Consider the following 20031-nt stretch of genomic DNA (forward strand, 5'->3'; position numbering starts at 1 on the left):
TGATGTTTGTTTATTTTTAATGCATTTACAGATGTTTGTTAATATAAAACGTATTTCTGGTATTTCTGGTTCATAAAGACAAAGCTTCTTGCAAAGTTGCCAAAAATTGCAAAACTACCAACCTGAATTTTATCAAAAGCTGAACTGAAGGCAACAGATTTATGTTTTACCTTCCATATGTAAGGTAATTCTAGTGAGGAGCTCATTAATAAACAAAATGAGGACATCATTAATAAACAAAGTGAGGACCTCATTAATAAACAAAGTGAGGACCTCATTACTGAAACAAAGTTGACATTTGGCAGGTGAAGCTCATTTGTAATGTTGAAGGTAGCGTTTTTTTTTGGTAAGATGAGAGGCATTCTAGGCTGTGAGTGCTCCTTGGTACCATCGAAATATTTGAGGGAGTGGGGGCCTGACAGCATTTTTGATGCCTCCATTAACTGGGAGGCATTAAGAATTGCACTTGTCCTTCCTTTTGCCTGTTCGAACATGTTGAAGTTAGTGTTTTGAGCTCATTTTAAGCACTGGGTTGATCTCCCTCAAACTTTCACAGTCAGATGATCTGCATGTGTAGAGGATTATGGCAATGTGTCTGTTTTTCAACTCAATAATGTATTTCGCCGAACTTTTTTGTTTTCACCTACTCTTTAAATACTTAATTGATCTTGTTCAAACTTTCACATTATGAACTAAATGTGTAGATGATTGTAAAGAATGAAATTCAGACTGTGACAAATTTTGCAAAAATTATGGCCATTTGTCAGTGTTTTTTTCACTCAAGAGTTTATAGTCCCAAAATGTTGTTTTTAATTCCTATTAAACTGCCGGTTGAATCTAAATATCACAGTTTAAAAGCAATAATGTTTAGGTGATTGTAGAAAGAATTGTTACTGCTACCAGAGACGTAGATAACATGTTATCTACGTCTCTGCTGCTACCAGTTTTTGCTGAATCATGGTCCTATTTCTTTTTGTCTACTGTAGAAAATAACGTGGATTTTTCTGTGTCCAAACGTGTTTTCAGGGCATCTGTGTGTGTGTGACCAATTTATTCTAATTAACAATTACATCTTTTGAATGCCTGTTAAAAGTACGTACATTTAATTATGCAGTTAACCATCAGTCTATAACCTATGTATGTTTTCTAAAACAATTTACCTAAACAAGTATTTTTAGTTGACTGTTCATCAAGACGCAACAACTGGACCAAATTTCATTAAAAGCTGAGCTTAAAGCAAAAGATTTGTGTTTTACTTCTTAACTTGTATAAGTAAGGCAATTCAAGCGAGCACATCATTAATAAACAAAGGAAATAGCCCATGAATAGACAATGTGAAGACCTTATTAATAAACAAACACTGGATCCAACTGACTCATAGAGGCGACTAAGTGACTGGCGATCATATAGTTTGGGGGGGGGGGGCTGATTTTTTACTGTTTTAGTTGGAGGCATTAAGCATCAGACTTGTTGAACCTTTTGTCAGTACATACGTCATCTTAACAATATCTAGTTAGAGTTAAAATATGTGTAATTGCAAAAAAACTTATTCACCAAGGCGAATCTTCAATAGACATTAGCAATATGCATGTTATAATTTAAGTCTGGTTCTGTGTTAATAAGTCTGTGTTGGCTTGAAGACTTTGGATCCTAGGACAATGCACCATAAAAAATGTATGCCTACACCTTTGTAGTAATTATTATACATGTACTCTGAATCCCTGTTTCCTTTAAGACTTTGTATTTCTAAGACCAAGTTGCAAAAACAACTTTATGTCTAAGACTTTGTAGCATTCAATCCTTTAAAGTCATTAAGAGTTTGTATGTTTTCAACTTCATTTGCTGTGACATAAGCTATGAGGGGGCTTTACTTTGCATCTTTGAATCTACATATGGTTTTACTATATGGAACAGTAAACCTGTAGGCGATTAAACTATTTATGTCTCTAAAGTAAAGCTTAACATGGCAAATGCAATATCCATGGTTATCAAGATTTAAGACTCTCAAAGGGTGATCAAGAGTTCTGGCTTTCTAGCGATCCACACTTCTCATTTACTGAAACTTTTTAAGATGTTGAAGACTCCCTAGTTATTTGACACTTAATATTGCTTGATATCTCACAATTTAGGGAGTCTGAACTATATTTTGTCTCCTGCAGGTCTCATCGAAGGGGACTACACGCACCCATGTCCACACGTTTGTGAATGCGTCTGTCAGTAAAAATATGAATCCTTCAATAACTCAAAAAGTACTTCATCTAGATTGATGGAATTAAGTTTGTGCAAAGAGGGCGATATGTTGTATATGCATTCGTTTCAGTTTGTTTGTCGTACCAAAATATTGCATGGTATGGTTACTGAAATAATGTATAACTAAAATTGTAGAATTAAACGAGACTTACCTGGAAGATGAATTTCAATTGTAATTCTATGAGTAGAAGAATTAAGGAGGGATAAAATGAGATAGTGTTCCGCGCATGCGCATCAGTTTTTAAAGGATTTATTAACCATTATCCATTTATGAAAGTAAATGCATCGCATTTATATACATATAGTGTTGTTTTTGTACTTATTCTTTATTGTACATGAAGTTGGTGGAGGGTGGCATTTCATCCCTCCTTAATTCTTTTACTCATAGAATTACAATTGAACTTCAACTTCCAGGTAAATCTCGTTTTATTCAACAATTCTATTTCGTACGAATTAACTTCGGGACGAAATGAGATTTCAAAGCTGATAATGGTTATAACTCACTACCTGAACAGTGCCTCAATCCTTGTTTGCCAACACAGCTGAGCTGAAATCCTCTTTACTATCACCAGCAATGTCCTTATAGAATTTGGCAAATGTACTTTAAATGTACTACTGTTAGACCATCCCGCAGTTTTTAATATAACATTAATTGGAACATCATTTATGTAAGCTTTTGATGTCGCGGCGGCTCTTACACTTTGTTGACCGAACTGTGAAACATCTATTCCTGAGCAAATCATCGCAGATTTTATCCATCGGCTGACTGTATCCCTTGATACCGGTTTTATAGGGCTTAATGTAACTTATAAGCAGTCTATTATTGTCACCACTCCTTGCTGTTTAGTACGAACTAAATATTCTTAAATCACTGTATATATGCATAATCTCCTGTCTGGAGGATATACTGCAAGTTCAATATAACTTTGATTACAACTTGGACGACTTTGCTTCAAGAGGCCATCGAAGTGAACAACGAACTTTGAACGTAACTTCTTCAAATTATTAACTGATAATAATTGAACTGTTTGAATTCTGGCTGCATTCGTCAGGGCAATCAACATAACCAATTTAAATGTTAAATCCTTTAGAGAGATTAATTTTACAGTGAAAGTTTCTTTATGTAATTTAGTACTTTATCTGCGTCCCAAGTACAACAGTATTTAGGTACTGGTGGTCGCAAATTAAAGACACCTTTGATGAATTTCACTACAATTGGATGCATCCCTGCTTGATAATTGTCAATTATAATACCTAATGATGTAAGCGCCGACCTACAGCTGTATTTAATGAGTTATAACCTAAACCCTTGTTGTATTCTGTTGTCAGGAATTGAATCATATCGTTTATAGAAAATGAAACTGGATTAATCTCCCGGCCACTGCAGTACTGTAACCATCTCTTAATATGGACTTTGTACTGGCATTTTGTTGAGTTTCTCCAAGCTGACATGCTTATGTCGGTAGCTGGTTTTGAAAATCCTCGGTATCTATATAGTTTCCTGACACTTGGCATGCCACAAGGATTAGTTTTTGAGACAGTGGATGTCTTGTATTTGAATTTGGTAGGAGAAATAGATATTTTTCTTTCGGCAATATTCGAGGTTTCTCTACTAGAATTGACATCAATATCGGGAACCATGGTTGTGTTGGCCAAAGTGGGGTTATGATTATTCCTTTGGCTTTGCCTGTCTTGACCTTTCGAATGCAGCGACTTATTAAGCTAAAAGGACAGAATATATAAATTGTACTGAATCTTGCCCAATTTAAAGTGAAAGCATCATAACTTGCAGCTTTCATTGTAAATTGAGTTTTTAAGCTCCCATTCTTACTGAGAATTCTCTAGATGGCCGATCTGCTTTGTTATCCTTGCTTGCTATATGAGAACAAGTCATCCATATGCCATGATCAACACATAAATCCCAGATACTAGTATCCAGAGCAACATCATTGCATCCCACCGATTTTACACCGCCCATGTTATTAACATAAGCAACAGCTGTTGAGCTGTCAGTAAGAATTAATGTTTATTTTTACAAACATCTATCAAAGCTTTTAAAGTCAACTTTATAGCCAATAATTTCAATACATTTACATGATGACAGGATTCAGTATCTAACCATCAACCCCCATTTTCAACTTTCTCATAAACAAAACCCCATCCTGATTTACTGCTATAAGTTTGAATTTCAATGTTGGGATTTCCATGATAAATGTGTCTGTATTGAGTATGAATGTTTTCAATCCACCAGGAAAGCTCTACTTTCATTTTGAGTCAATATGCATTTTAGCATCGTAATTTCCCCGAGCCTTCTTTAATGCTGTAATTTTTGCATTTTCAAGTGTCCTGTAATGCAATTTTGCATATTCAACGGCCGAAAAGGATGCTACTAACAAGCCAATTACTTTTGCAACATGCCTGATCTTGCTCTCAGAGATTTTTTTTCTTTTTTTTTTGCATTCTGTACAAATGGCATCTGTTTTGTCAGTAGGTAAATATACTATCATATTTTTTTTATCTATCACATTTCCCAAGAAGATTATTGTCTTCGTTGGTTCAAATACGGATTTTTCTAAGTTAATCATGATTCCAAGGTTAGTCATTAAATGTTTAGTATCAAAAACATTCATTATGCACTTAATTACCTTTTCGGCACATAATAAACTGTCATCAATGAAGCCTGAATTTATGTGACCCATATTTCTAAATTTTGAGTACACAGGCTTTAAAAGTTTTGTAAACATACGTGGACAGAAAGCCAAACCATTTGGGAAGCATGTGTACTGATATATTCGACCTTTCCAATTGAATCTTAGAAGTTTCTGATCTTCTGCGATAGGAACTGAGTAATATGCATGGCGTAAATCAAAGCTTGCCATATACAAGTCTTTTCTTATAAATTGTACTGTTTTTCTCGAAAGTATCCATTTTGAAATGGTGATACAGAATATAGGAGATTCATTTCTTTAAGTTAGAATCATTTTTTGTTCTCCATTTTTTCTTAGGTCTCACAAAAATAGGAGACAGGAATTGACCGGATTGGGGCTCAACCGGTTTTATAACCTTTAATTTGGTTAGTTTTTCTATTTCTGTTTCAATAATATTGGATTCTTGTTTATTGAAATAATATTGGCAAGAATTGTTCTGTCTGAACTGCCTTCTCTTTTGGAAGTTTTTTGAGTCCGGGTAGTTAGAAGGCCCTTGAAGTGGGGAATTATATGACATGTTTCCACCTCTACTGGTACCTCGACCCGAGTAGCCCCTATAACCACGGAAGCGACTCCGATATATCCCTCTAAATGGTTGCCTGCCTCTTGGGCGATTAAACTTGTTAAGTTTATTGCTCAGTTTGGCAATGCCCTCAATCTCTCGGGCAGTTTTAGTATAGTAGGCTTGTGAATGGTGCACTATGGTTGCACAGATGCACTTATTCATCCCTTATCTCGGGCTTTAAGAAAGCCCGCCTTGTCAGAACAATTTGTTAGCGTGTCCAAACAATGCTAAGGCCTCATTGTAGTGTTCGATCACCTCTCTATACTTGGGATTTTCTTTTTCAAGAACGACCATTTGATTTATGGCGTTCACCAATATGGTCGCCCCTTTGACCACAGATGTTCCAATATTTTGAAGCTTTTTATCATTCGTTTTAGCTGATGAAGACAGTACATCCCAAATTAGACGAGAAATGTAAATGTGGATGTGTTTCAGCTCATTTCTTTGTGAGACAAAGTTTGTATTTGTTGCTTGACTGCTTGGTTGTTTATTTCCTTCCAGTTTTGGGTGAATTATTTGTAAGTTATATGAATGGAATCACCATCAACAGTTGCACTATAAAGAGCGGGTTAAGGACAGAAGACTACAATCTGAGAATATTGAGTTGAAAAAAGAAAATATTCAGTTGAAAAAATAGATTGCCAAGATAAAGGGAAAGCGATCTGGAGTCACAGGAGATTCCCGTATTGAGACGAATGCAAGTGTCAGAAAGCCTGAGCCATACCTTGGTCATGGACCTGCAAAAAAAGAAAATCAGATAATGAAATTTTGATAAGAATTTGAATTTTAAGAATGGATTTAACAGAAATATACATAAGGATATTATACCCGATTAAACATTAACAATCCGCTAAAAATACCCATCACGTGATATATTCTCATCATAACGTGATCGGAAACTTCTTTATATACCATGCGTAAACCCCGTTAGTCAGTTTTATTTCGGCGACAAATCATCACCGAAAATACATATAGGGGAGGTGGGTGGTAATATGTCAGGCAAGTATAAATCCATTCTTAAAAATTCAAATTCTTGTCAAAATTTAATAATTTTATTTCATGATGTATACTTGTCAGACAGAAATATACATAAGGATAGATTACCAAGCAATACTAGCCTCGGTTGTGGTTGTATTTTCGGTGTATATCCTCAGTATCTGTCACGTCTTTCGAATACCTACTAATACCTACTAATACCTACTTGGTAACAATATAAATATATGAATTTCAGTCAATGTTATTCAGAGCAACAGCCACTGGACTGGAGTCAATGCTGCATATGGTCACTGATTTACAAGGCAGGCCACAGTGGGCCACCACCTTGTAGGTCTGATCCAGGAGTTTCACTTTCATGTCATCCTGATCTGTGATGAGTAGCTCTCCAGTTGCTGTCTCACAGATTCCATATATATAGAAATAACGGATCACTGAATCATTCTTTATTCTGACCGAATACCTTTTACTACTTGTCACTCTGATTACTTGGTTCGGATCATATATTATTGTAGGTTTGGTCAAATCACTTGTTTGGTCAAGTTGAACGGAAACTGTGTTGCAAGATTTAAGCTTGCCTTGTACGGTTGCTGTGTTCTTTGTTGTGTTTTTAGCATCTTGTGACTGTTTTACTTTGTTGACTATTTGACCCAATCCTGAGAGAGTTGAAAGAGTTTGTTGGATGGTTGTATCAGCAATAAATGTCAGTGTTTTCTCATTACCGGTATTTGTTGTCATTTTTCGTAAAACTGCTTTAGTCTTGAGGGACTGGACAATGCATTTCCTATACGTCATTAAATCCACTGCTTCGCTTTTGTCTTTTGTTGTGAGCCAATCTTCTTGTACACATTTAATATTTTTAATAGACTTAGTGCAGTTGTTTATGTCTGTTTCGATAGATGTCTTCATGTTAGCCAGTAATGTGTTCAACTCCTTTTTGGTGTTCTTCTCCAGTTGATCCAAAGTATCATTAATTGTCTTGCGTAAAGCATTGATTTCTGCAAGAATTGTGTTGAAGCATTTTTCAAGGGACTTCATACTTTCCTCAAAATAATCTTATTTCTGAATCAATTTTGTATTCAGCGTATCCATAGTTGCTGACAACTGCTTTAAGTATCCTTTCTGGTGGAGGTCTTTCACTTTGTCAGCAATGAGTACCACATGACTGCATTTCCTGCAATAAGTGCCACACTTTATATCATGTATGTGTTTCTTAAATAATCGAGGTTATATAATTAATTTTGAATCATTTTATATGTCTCAATCAATATCTTGAAATACATTTATTTGGCTATTATTGTGTAACTTAATTATGTTAATTGCACATCTTTCATAAATAATTAACTATTGTAATTCATACCAGAGTGTTGGTGTTATTGTTTTTTTAAATCAATTTTGATCAAGGTTAGAACAATTGCACATATTGACTATTTGGCTGCAAATAGCGAGCATACGTTCTTGCGCAAATCTTTTTATGTTGAATTGCTAAAGCAGAACCTTTAAAGTTTATATTTACATGCTATGACAGCATTATCCTTACACATTACTTTTCTACACAAATTCGAGGTGAGTGACTGGTTCCTATTTTAGCTCTCTTGTTTTGTGACACTTATTTGATTTTAAGATGCTGGAAAGTTGGGTTAGACATTTACAATGAAATGTTGAATACTGGGTCCAACATGAACCTCTAATTATTATTTTTATTTAAAATGGATACATAGGATGTTCAAATGTTGGTTTAAATTCAAGGGATAAAAGTCATTCTTAATACATACTGATGATTGTAGATATGGCAGACATGACATATCAGCTGATTGTGGCCCTCACAGAATCCTGTCAGTTTTTCTTTCTTGTGCTCCTGGCACTGCTCTAGTGAATCCACATTGGTCTCCGGCCACTGGCTGATGTTTTTCTTGCCCAAATTTGCGTGCTTCTTGAACAGTGTGTTATGGAGCTCCATACATTTTCCACAAAATAACTTGGAACATTCCTCACAGTAAAATTAGGCCTCTGTGTTTCTGTCATTTTCCTGACAGGTGAAGCAAGAAAAGTCATGGAACAAATCTGATCCTCCATGAATTGAACTCTCAAAGTTGAATGTCATTGCTATTACTTATTGAGAAGTTGAAATGTGACAGTGTTTTTTTTTTCACCTAAAGGGGAATGGTGGCGGGGCCCGTCCAAAGGGAAAAACGCTTCGATTTTTAGGAAAAGGGGGAAATTGAAAATTTACTCTTTTATATGTAATGGTATTTATTATATGAATACACATGTATGCATGAATGTAATATTCACAGCTGAATGTCTTTGTCCTATTTCTTAAATTTATACCAATGAATTTTTTCAACATTAGTTTCAGACAGTTCAGCCTTCATGCACAGTCTTAGTTTTCCTTGCGATTTTGAGTCTAATTGGGATTTTTTAAATCGATAAAATGGAAAATGTGAGCATTATTTATCAATAAAATGGACCAAATTGGAATGTTTTTATCAACGAATATTGACACAATATACCTAGATACATCAGGCCTTTCCCTGGCCATTTTGGGAAATAAATGCAATTCATGTTAAATTAACTGATTTGGGAAAAACTAACTTAATATAACTCTTTATAATAATTCAAAATCATATTAATTATAGTTATATACTTTATTTGCTGTTAATGAAATAAATTTGAGATATATCAGGGCTCAACATTAACCGAAAAACCAACTTGCTCTACCGGGCCAGTACTTCCAAAATCTACCTGCACTGAACGTAAAGCAACTTGCCCAAACATGAAATATCACATCAACTGTAAACCTCATATTGTTTGATAAACCAAAATGATACACCACAAAACCTTTTTTATTTTTGAACATTTAACAAAATGATTACAGCAATTAACGTCTAAATGAAATGCTCTTTGTTCTTTTTTGCACTTTTCCGGGCGGACAACTAGATTATAAAATAACTTGCCCAGACCCAACTTTTACTTGCCATGGTGCAATAGGACAACCATAAATGTTGAGCCCTGTATATTTATCATAAGACAGTTATTTAAAAAAAAAATTTTTTTTTTTTTACTTTTGGAGGGGATTTTTTCTACAAAATGGGGGAAAAATATATACTCTTTTTTTAGGGGAATATCGGCCCCGAAATTGCCATAAAAAAACACTGTGTGAGTTGATCTGTAAAGAAAGCTCTGCCCTTTGAAACATTGTCACATGATCTTCACATGCTGTCTACTCACATGATAGATAGGGATTGAATGGAAATGGTATAAGATAACCTATATCTTCATACCCGATAAAGTTGGTAGCTGAGCGGATATTACTACTATTAATTCATTCTATACATATAATATATGCAATCATTAAAGCTCGTCCTATTTTCATTATCTAGGCCACACAGTCACTTGTTAATAATAGTTCACATCTATCACAATACCATCATAGTATTCTCCATAACAATCCACAAGAGAATGATATAGAATCACTTGAAGTACCGGATTCTGCTCATAATTAAGGGGCATGGTGGAAGAAAATATGTAATACTAAAAAACACACATGAGAAACACTTAGTCTAACACCTGTAATACAGATAATAACTTGGTGTATTCAATTTGTCATTGAAATTAATAGTGGTAAAAATATATTCAATGTGCAATAGTTTTTAAGATGTACTTTTTGACTATCCTAGTTGGGTAGTAGGCTGGACCACCCTGATATTTAAATCTAGATCATTCCCATATATATTACTATATGATTTGGTACTGCTGTTCAAGACATACATGGAATATTTCCTGGTCTCGCCAGGATCATCCTGATTTTGCAAGGTCTGTTGCAGCATCTCCTTAAGCTACATTGTCACAGTCAATCATAAAAATCAACAATACAGTGCAGACTGGTTAGTTCATCTCTTTATCAGGTAGGGATAAAACTATATGCATAAGGTATGTGTCTGAGTGGAGCAATAATGGTACCTTACTTCAATTTATGGATTGCTTGTCACACTCTTGTGCATTACATTCCCTTATGTTCATTGGCCATATATTTCAAAACAAGGATTTTGTTTGTAATTGAATAAATTAGTACTTTAATTGCAGACAAAGTTGATTTGTTTACAGAAATTTGCTCTCAATAAAAACAATATAGTTTGTACACATTTTATTCAATCTAAATTTACATTCATTTGCCGATTGATCAATTAAAAGTACACAATACTCGCACACCACGTTTACATTTACACAATGGGAAGACCCTGGCTGCAATGAATTTTGGCAGATATATGGCTCTTTATATCTGGGGGTTTTCCCAACAAGAGCATATATAGTCTCAAAATTTCGTGTTTTGAAATTTCCTGCAGCTGCTAGAAGGGTCTTTCTCAAACTTACAGAGTTGAATTTCTTTAATGTGTAGATGATCGTTAAAAGAAAGGAGTTTTGCCTGCAACGAGTTTTGGAAGGAATTTGACACCTTTGTGGTTTTTCACTATAGCTGAATTTTTTATATTCCTGACGCTTTTGTGTTCAACTCCTCTTTAACTACTGGACCAATATCGCTGAAACTTTCATAGTTGAATAACCTTAATGTGTAGAGCAACGCAAAGAAAGGTGTTTTGGCAAAATTATTGCCCTTTGTCTCTTTTTTCCACAATAAAATGTAGTCTCAAAATTTTGTGTTAACTCCTTTTAAACTTCTATGGTAATATCGCTCAGCCTTTCACAGTTTAATTTCCTCAATATTTATGTGACCATAACGATGTTTGCATGACAGCAAACAGTTTTAGCTGATGTATGAGCCTTTTGTCTATTTGTCAAGCAAAGAGGTGGATGTGTCTATGTCCAAACATGTGGTTTTGTTTGGGGCATCAGTGTCTGCCACACATTTCTAGTTATCCCAATCAGTTAACCTGCTCAGCCTTTTCTTGAGTAAGTTTGCTTGTACTTAGTGCACAAACTTATGTGGCAACCTGATTACTACCATTTGTGAATCTGGACTTGGGTGAGACTGGTTGTAGAAATAAGTTGTTGCTATGCCATAGATCGAACCCTGAATTTGGATTTGCATTCCAGCACTCAACCAACTGGAATAGCTAGCAAAGTATGTGAGAAGTGTACTTTTTTTTCAGCCGGTTCTCCCACCCTAAATAATTTAGTTACAATTAAATAATATAAACTGTGGGTTTAAACAATGGACAAAAATATGTATTTTCAAGGTGCAGATATTATAATATTCAAATTTTAATTGAAGCAAGTACTGTAGTGTACATTACTTTCTGCTTTTTCGCCCAATAATACATGTTAAAAGTATTGATTTATTGTTTCATTGAACATTCCTTTACAAAACAACAACAAAATATGATAGAGACGGTTTATTTTGCTTGTTGTTACACATGTAAGAATTGTTTAAAATAAATTACAAAGATATCATCATATTTGCATGGAAAATAAATGATTTTATTTACAATATTAACAATTACGCTGCATATTCTACCGACAAACGCAATGATAAAGAAAGTAATATATTATGAATCATAATTACTGCTGATCAGTATTTCATTGAAAACACACATATTAAAATCTGAAATATCACACTTTTTATGTTAATAAACTGTATAGATAATTAATTTGCATTAAATCACCACAGCAGAGTAACAGATATGAACCTCCCTCTGTAAAACAAATCCAATGTCTGCAGAAAGTGGACTAATCAAGCTCATCTGGGACCGGACGACACTTTACGAACATGCATTAAACACCATTATCCCAGAGCAAGGGATTTAATCATCACAGCAGAATATTAGATTTCATCCTTCAATCTTATTTAGACAATGATAGTAAAACTTTGGCTCAAACACCAGTACCAAATAGTGTTAGAAAACTATAGCACATATAGCAGTCTTAAAATCATACAGATAATGTGAAATGGGGTCTTCCTTGCAACAGAAGGTCACAGGACAGTTCCCAATCTGGGACCTTTCTTGGATATTTTCTGGTTTTTCCTAAGAAATGACTTGAGAATGCTTGTCAGTATGTTCTCCAATGTCTTTGTTTTTTTAATGAAATCCATGAATTGGTTATATTAAATTAATCATGACATTATAACATGTTTACGCATAATAACACACAGATATATGAGGAACATCCATGAATTGGTTTAAAATAAACTAAAAATATATTAAATTAATCATGACATTATAACATGTTTACGTACAATAACACACAGATGAATGAGGTACACTGTATGATTGAAGTGTATAATAAATACCTACACTCTCTTTTACCAACATAATTTTACTAACAAAAATAAATTCCTTATAAATACTGTAATACACATTTAAGACTAAATACCTGAAGTAAACGGCTACTAGCACCAACATGTTACACACTACAACCAGCACAAAAAGATCTTAACAGTCTTTATAAGGTAACATTTCAAAGCTATACACATAAAAATCCTTATTTATAACATTTCAAACAAGACTATTGCCAAGCAATATAAGTCCCCTACCAGTGAAACTCCACCATTTTCAGCAATATTTCTAGTCTATTTGTTGCCATAGCAACCAGACTTCTTGACGTAGGTACAAAATGATATTACATGCATAATCTCCACATTGCCATCTATCCTTGTTTCAAGTTTCATGAAAAAATATGAAGACATTTTAAAGTTATCGCAGGATCCACCATTTTCAGCAATATTTCTAGTCTATTTGTTGCCATAGCATCCAGAATTCTTGACTTAGGAACAAAATGAAATGACGTGCATAATCTCCATATTGCCATCTGTCCATGTTTCAAGTTTCATGAAAAAAAATGAAGATTTTTTTAAGTTATCGCAGGATCCAGAAAAGTGTGACAGACTGACACACAGAGCGCAAATCAGAAGTCCCCTCCGGTTTCACTGGTAGAGGACAACACAAATTTAAGTTTAAAATTATATACAAACATGATACAATGCATTATTTCCAATGTGTACCATAAATGCACTTAAAAAATAAATAATGTCAAGACCTTTCTTGATCATTTCCCCACTTGATTTCAAAAGTAACCATTGCACTTCTTATCTGGCAGCACTTATGTCCGTAGAAAGCAATTCTCACACAATGGCACACATTTACTTTATTACATAGCAGCTTTTAATCTTTTCTGATATGAATCAATGCCCAACTCTTCCTGGTACGATTTAAATAGTTAGCTCATTTCATGGGCGTAGCCAAAACTTACCACTTTTCCGCTTTTAAGGATTTTTTTGTTTAAAGGAGGTCTCTTCTTAACAAAAACCCATTCTAGGCGGAAAGTGTCATCCTTTATTAGAATGTCTGGAATGCACAGGCTAATCTGGGACGACACTTTACGCACATGCACTTAGCACGGTTTTCCAAGAACAGGGCTCTGTTGTTACTTCAGGTGTTCCCTTCTTCATCCATGGCACACTTGCCATACTCCCAGATCTGTTCTCTGTTGGTTCGCTCCTGGCGACGTTTTTCTGCAACATCGAAAATATGTGTGCCTCATTCTGAGAAAACTGGATGTGTGTTAAGTGTCGTCCCAGATTAGCCTGAGCAATAGGCACTGGCTAATCATGGATGACAATTTCCACTTTATGGCATTTTTCTTATCAAGGTCTTTTCTAAACAAAAATACAGTGTAGGGTGGAACTGTCATCATACATCCACAGCATGGAATACCAAACATTTAAAAAACTACAAAGGAATTTGTTTAAAAAGATGAGTGAGGTGTCCTTCCAGATTAGCCTGTCCAGTCCACACAGGCTATTTAGGGACGACAATTTACGCCAGAACTAGATTTTTTTAAACAAGAGATTTCATTTTAAGTAAAAATATTAAAATAGCGGAAAGTGTCGTCCTGTGTGGACTGCAGTGGCCTATCTGGGCAAACTTTACGCACATGAATTAAACTCCGTTTTCCCAGGATGTCTCAAAAACCAACCTTTCGCCTCCTTAAGCTGCTGTCGCTCCCTATCCCGTTTCTCCTTGGATACATTGGTTGCTATGCCAAGGGCACCTGCCACCAGACGTCGAGCAGCCGCTGCGGTAGTCTCTGGGCGTGGCTTGTAGGGCTGTAGGAACTCTGAAATATGACCGAAGACTGCATTCAAATACTTTAGCCAGGGACAAATCCAAAAAGTTCCAAACAATAATTGTAACAAGTCGTTTATAATGATACAAAATGAATATTTTTAGAATCATGTTTTTGAAACACTTGTTGATAAATTACTAGACTTACTTGATACAAGATGATGATTATTTATTAACAAACAGGCCATTGAAAGACCCTTAGGTGCTCACTTGAGACCCAAAGGAACAAGACTATTCTGAGAAAAAGCCAGCAGATATTTGAAGATTTGAGCAAAAAAGTGACTTCTAGAGTATTGACATGTTTTGTTTTATTTCTCCTAGTGACCTAGTTTTTTAGCTCACTTGACCCAGTTTCAAACAAAGCCGAGATTTTGTAGGGACAAATGTTCTGACCAAGTTTCATGAAGATAGGCCAAAAAATGTGGCTTATGTAGCATCCATTTAAACCATGTAAGGAAAACTGCCCCGGTGCCCTGCAGCAATATTATACAACGAACAGTAAGAATTTTCAAAATCTACAGAGAAATTATTAGAACAAGTGTTCTTACTAAGAATTTAGATTGCACAAAACTGTTTACTTCTAGAGTGTTAACAAGGTTTCACTATCACCATATACGTAAAAATGCCCCGCCCCCTTATTGCCATGTTTTTGAACCAACCAGTACCAATTTCAAATGTTCTGACCAAGTTTCATAAAGACTGGACCATAAATGTGACTTCTAGAGAATCAACATGGTTTCACTGTAGCCATTTTTAATAAAAATGCCCCGCCCCCTGAATGCCATGTTTTACAATAGACCAGAACCATTTTCCAACTCATCCAAGATATATAATTAGAACCAATGTTCTGACCAAGTTTCATGAAGATTGCACAATACATGTACATGTGACTTTTAGAGTAGGAACAAGGTTTTACTTAATTATAACCATATAAGGAAAAATTACCTTCTCCATGGCGGCCATGTTTTTCGACAGAACAGAACAATTTTCAAACTTATCTAAGATATCATTAGAACAATTGTGCTAATAAAGTAATATGAAGATTGTACAATAAATGTGACTTCTAGAGTGTTAACAAGATTTAACTATATCCATATAATGAAAACTGCACCATCCGCTGGCAGCCATGTTTTTCAACCACCCACAACCATTTTCAAACTCTTCCAAGATATCAAAGGGACATATCATCTCATTAAGTTTAATGAAGATCAAACAAAAACGTGGCCTCTAAAGTGTTAACATGTCAAATATTGACGACGCACAACAGATGAAACACGACGGACAAAAGACCATCATAAAAGCTCACCATGAGCATGTTGTACTCAGGTGAGCCAAAAATAAAAGAAAGTATTTGTATAGTTTCAAGACATGTACTCACAAACAATATAAAAATTTGCTAAATAAGATCTGAATAAAAGGTTTAACAAGAGCTATCTCCGAAGACATATGCCCCCGAAAAACGCTTTTCGAAACCTAAATGCAGATTTCGAAACCTAAACGCAGACCCTAAGTCAAGGTCAAAGGGGTCAAAATTTGTGTGCGTATGGAAAGGCCTTGTCCATATACACATGCATACCAAATATGAAGGTTACATGTGAAGCTACATAGAAGTTATGAGCATTTTTCGAAACCTAAAAGCAAAAGTGTGACAGACTAGACAGTGCGATCACTATATGCCCACCTTCAGGGGCATACAAATTACATTTCGTGGGCTCCACGCAAGACTATCGTAACTCACTATATATTATATAGTGAGTTACGATAGTCTTGCTTGGAGCCCACGATTTTGGTAATAAGTGATATAACTTTCTTTCTTGAGAACATTTTACAGTACATGTGTTGTATACAACTGTTTGCACCTGTACAACGTTTGGCCTTGAGTTTGGACTGCTTTGAAGCCATGGTGAGAGGGCATGTCTTCAACAAAGGGTGAACACTATTCAACGCATCCTGGGCTGAAAACGCAACGGAGAAAGCCTCTATGAAGGTCATATGAGCCTTGCTATGGTAAAACTGGGTTAAATGCACGAGCATTAAGTGTCTGCACAGGTTAATTAGGGGCGAGACTTTTCGCCTAGACTGAATTTTCATTTATAAGAAACTTCTTTTAAATGCAAAATTTTATCATAGCAGAAAGTTTTGTCCCTAATTTTCTTTGCTGTCTGCACAGGGACTATACCTTACGCACATGCGTTAAGTCCAGTTTTCCCAGAACACTGCCAAGAAGTTTCCTACACCTTCAATGATTTGAAACATGTATTAATTGCTATTTTTGTAACAAATTCAGCACTGATCTAATTATTTGACACTTCAGCACATTTTCTTTTACTTAATTTGGTATGATATTTGATATGAAGCCATTCAAGAAAACAAACCAATCAAATAAACGTGTGCTAAAAATAGTGAGAGTAAACACTAAAGGTTTCACAATGCATGCGATGGGTTATTACCCAATGGATATGTTTAAAGTATGAGGACAGTTTAATATTCCTTATAGCACTGCATACCGGCTACTGGACTGTTAAATATCCCCAGAGCGTGGGTATCGTCAACCCACTTGAGATCAAATCCTCGAGACCTGCAGGAAACAACACAGTATTATGCAGACTAAACAAAGAACAGGGGTTTAGAATATTTGGGTAATTAAATTGATGCACTCAAAGTTTATTCAGGATATATACTGGAGTTCAATGTTTACACATTTGACATACCCTATAAGGAATTTCATTTTTTTTGCATAGAGTTTCTTTTACTATCTAAGAAAAGATCAAGAGTGTAATATACATTTATAAGATGGGTGTTGTGACCTGCTTCTTTATTCCACAGGCCGCAAACATTTTCAAACTCAGCCAAGATATTAATATAACAAATGCAATCCTAAGCAAGGTCTGAATGTAAGCTAAGAACATACACATTTCAGAATACCAAAATAAAAATACATATGCTTTTATTTGAGAAGAAACAGTTTTGTATTTTTTGAAACAGCAACCTTGATCTTTTAAGTCCAAAACGGAATCTTAACCCTTTGCATGCTGGGAAATTTGTCGTCTGCTAAAATGTTGTCTGCTGAGTTTCTAAACTAAGCATTTTCTTTGATTTTTTTTCAACGAATACTATCAGAATAGCAAACAGTTTGGATCCTGATGAGACGCCACATTCTGTGGCGTCTCATCTGGATCCAAACTGTTTGCAAAGGCCTTTTAAGTTCCGTTCCAGCGCTGAAAGGGTTAAGCTATATACACATGTAAGCTTCTTACACACTACTACTCAGCCCAATTTCTCCATCCATACGCAAGGTTTTTATTGGAAACTATTTATCTATGTTTAGTTACAGTGACATTGATCTTGACCTGACTTTTCCCATGTAATCTATCTATAACAAGAGATTGCCAAGTAATATTGTCCCCTACCGGTGGAACTCCACCATTGTCAGTAAAAAGAGTGTTTTTTTTAATATTATTTGTTGCCATAGCAACCAGAATTATTGACGTAGGAACGAAATGAAATGACGTGCATACTCTCCATATTGCCATCTATCCATGTTTCAAGAAAAAATATGAAGAACTTTTAAAGTTATCGCAGGATCCAGAAAAGTGTGACGGACTGACAGACTGACTGACACACGGTGCGCAAACCATAAGTCCCCTCCGGTTTCACCGGTAGGGGACAAAAAAAATCGGAACTATACCTCCATCCAAACTCCAGTTAATGAGAGTAAGCGATTTTTCTATAATTATTAACTGTGACATTGACCTTTTCCCAACTTTTCCAAAGATTCAATCACAAGCTGGGTCTCCAGGCATGCTTGCTATATCAAAGTTAAATCAAGATTGCAAACATACATGTAAGTTATTAAACAGAAACGACCTGTTTGATGTTTTTCTATTTTTACATACAATGACCTTGACATTGACCTAACTGGACCCAAATGCAGTTCCGATGTAAGTCTTCATGTTAACTACCTACACACAAAATTTCAGTGCATTATCTACATTAAAACTGAAGTTATGAAGAGAAAACTGTTTTTCTATTTTTTAGCAAACAGTGACCCTGACCTTAAACGCCCCCAAATACAATCCCAAGTAGAAATCCAAACATCCTTGCAATATTAAAAGTTTAATGAACATTGGTAAATGTGAATTAAAGTTATCTACTAGAAACCACCTGTTTGCAGTTTTTCTATATTGACTAGACTAGCCCCTTATGAAATTCCAAGGTAGGTCTTTATGTAAGCTTGCCACACAAAACTTCAGTGTGATATCTCCATCCAAACTAAAAAGTTATGGAGCTGAAACTGTTTTTCTAGTTTAAGTATCAGTGGCATTCATGACCCCCCATAAAAACAAATACAATTGAAAGCTAGATCTCAGGTCATTTTTGCATAATCTTAAATTTCATTAAGATTGGTAAATGCAAACTTGAGTTTTCAAATATTAACCGTCTGTTTAATGAGCCTGGTTGCCATATCTCAATTCTAGTGACCAGGATTTTAAACCTTGTTTAAAACGTGGTACAAAATCTGAAGAAATAAAGAGCAGGATCAAACCAAGCTCATTTCTCTTACATTAAAATAGAATCTAGCCAGCAGTATCATAATTGAACGTTTTCAAAGTGTTCTAGCTATTTTTTAACACTTTCTGTTGCCATGGGAACCGAAGTTATCAAAAAAAAATCACAAGATTCAAATGAAATATCATACAATAACTATAAAAGGACCTGCCTACAAAGTGTTATTAAAATCCATGCAGTTAAGTGTTGATGAGCACAAAAGCTGAATGAGTCAATAGCCCATTCTGTAGTTAAGTGAGAACTCAAATCTTTCTAACAAAATATCATGTTGTTCTATTTTGGGACCATTAATTAACAAGGATTTGCTTTCACAATCCATATGGAGTTTTTATTTTGATTTTTAGCTCACCTGATTGCTCAGGTGAGCTTTTGTGATCGGTCTTTTCCGTTGTCTGTCCGTCCATCCACATTTGTTTGTAAACACTCTAGAGGCCACATTTCTTGAACGATCTTCAAGAAACTTGGTTAGAAGATTTGTCCCAATGATACCTTGATCAAGTTCGAAACTGGGTCATGCTGGGTAAAAAACTAGGTCACTAGGTAAAAAAAAAGATTAAGAGGGCCATGATGGCCCTGAATCGCTCACCTGACTAACCAAATACAATCCCAACCCAGATTTCATCAAGATAAACATTCTGACAAAATTTCATAAAGATTGGATGAAAACTGTGACCTCTATTGTCTACACAAGGTTTTTCTAATATTTGACCTATTGACCTAGTTTTTGACCCCAGGTGACCCAAATACAATCCCAACACAGATTTCATCAAGATAAACTTCCGATCAAATTGTATAAAGATTGAAGGAAAACTGTGACCTCTATTGCCTACACAAGGTTTTTCTATTATTTGACCTAGTGACC

The 20031-nt window shown here is 35.2% G+C and overlaps 1 protein-coding gene across 3 annotated transcripts in view; it reads right to left on the reverse strand.

The window, feature by feature from the left end:
• Positions 1–11855: 11855 nt before the first annotated feature.
• The window catches only part of LOC127858433 (uncharacterized), a 33452-nt gene continuing 25276 nt past the window's right edge, over positions 11856–20031 (reverse strand). For 2 of the 3 annotated variants that reach the window (XM_052395594.1, XM_052395593.1), the window contains exons 10-13: positions 17108–17178; positions 16460–16555; positions 14452–14592; positions 11856–13987 (exon numbers count right to left, since the gene is read on the reverse strand). In XM_052395594.1, coding sequence (XP_052251554.1) covers positions 13905–13987; positions 14452–14592; positions 16460–16555; positions 17108–17178 — 391 coding nt within the window. In that variant the 3' untranslated portion in view covers positions 11856–13904. The remainder of the gene's footprint in view (positions 13988–14451; positions 14593–16459; positions 16556–17107; positions 17179–20031) is intronic. The other variant, XM_052395595.1, reaches the window with a different exon arrangement.

The sequence above is a fragment of the Dreissena polymorpha genome, chromosome 14 (assembly GCF_020536995.1).
Source record: "Dreissena polymorpha isolate Duluth1 chromosome 14, UMN_Dpol_1.0, whole genome shotgun sequence".
Lineage (NCBI taxonomy): Eukaryota > Metazoa > Mollusca > Bivalvia > Myida > Dreissenidae > Dreissena > Dreissena polymorpha.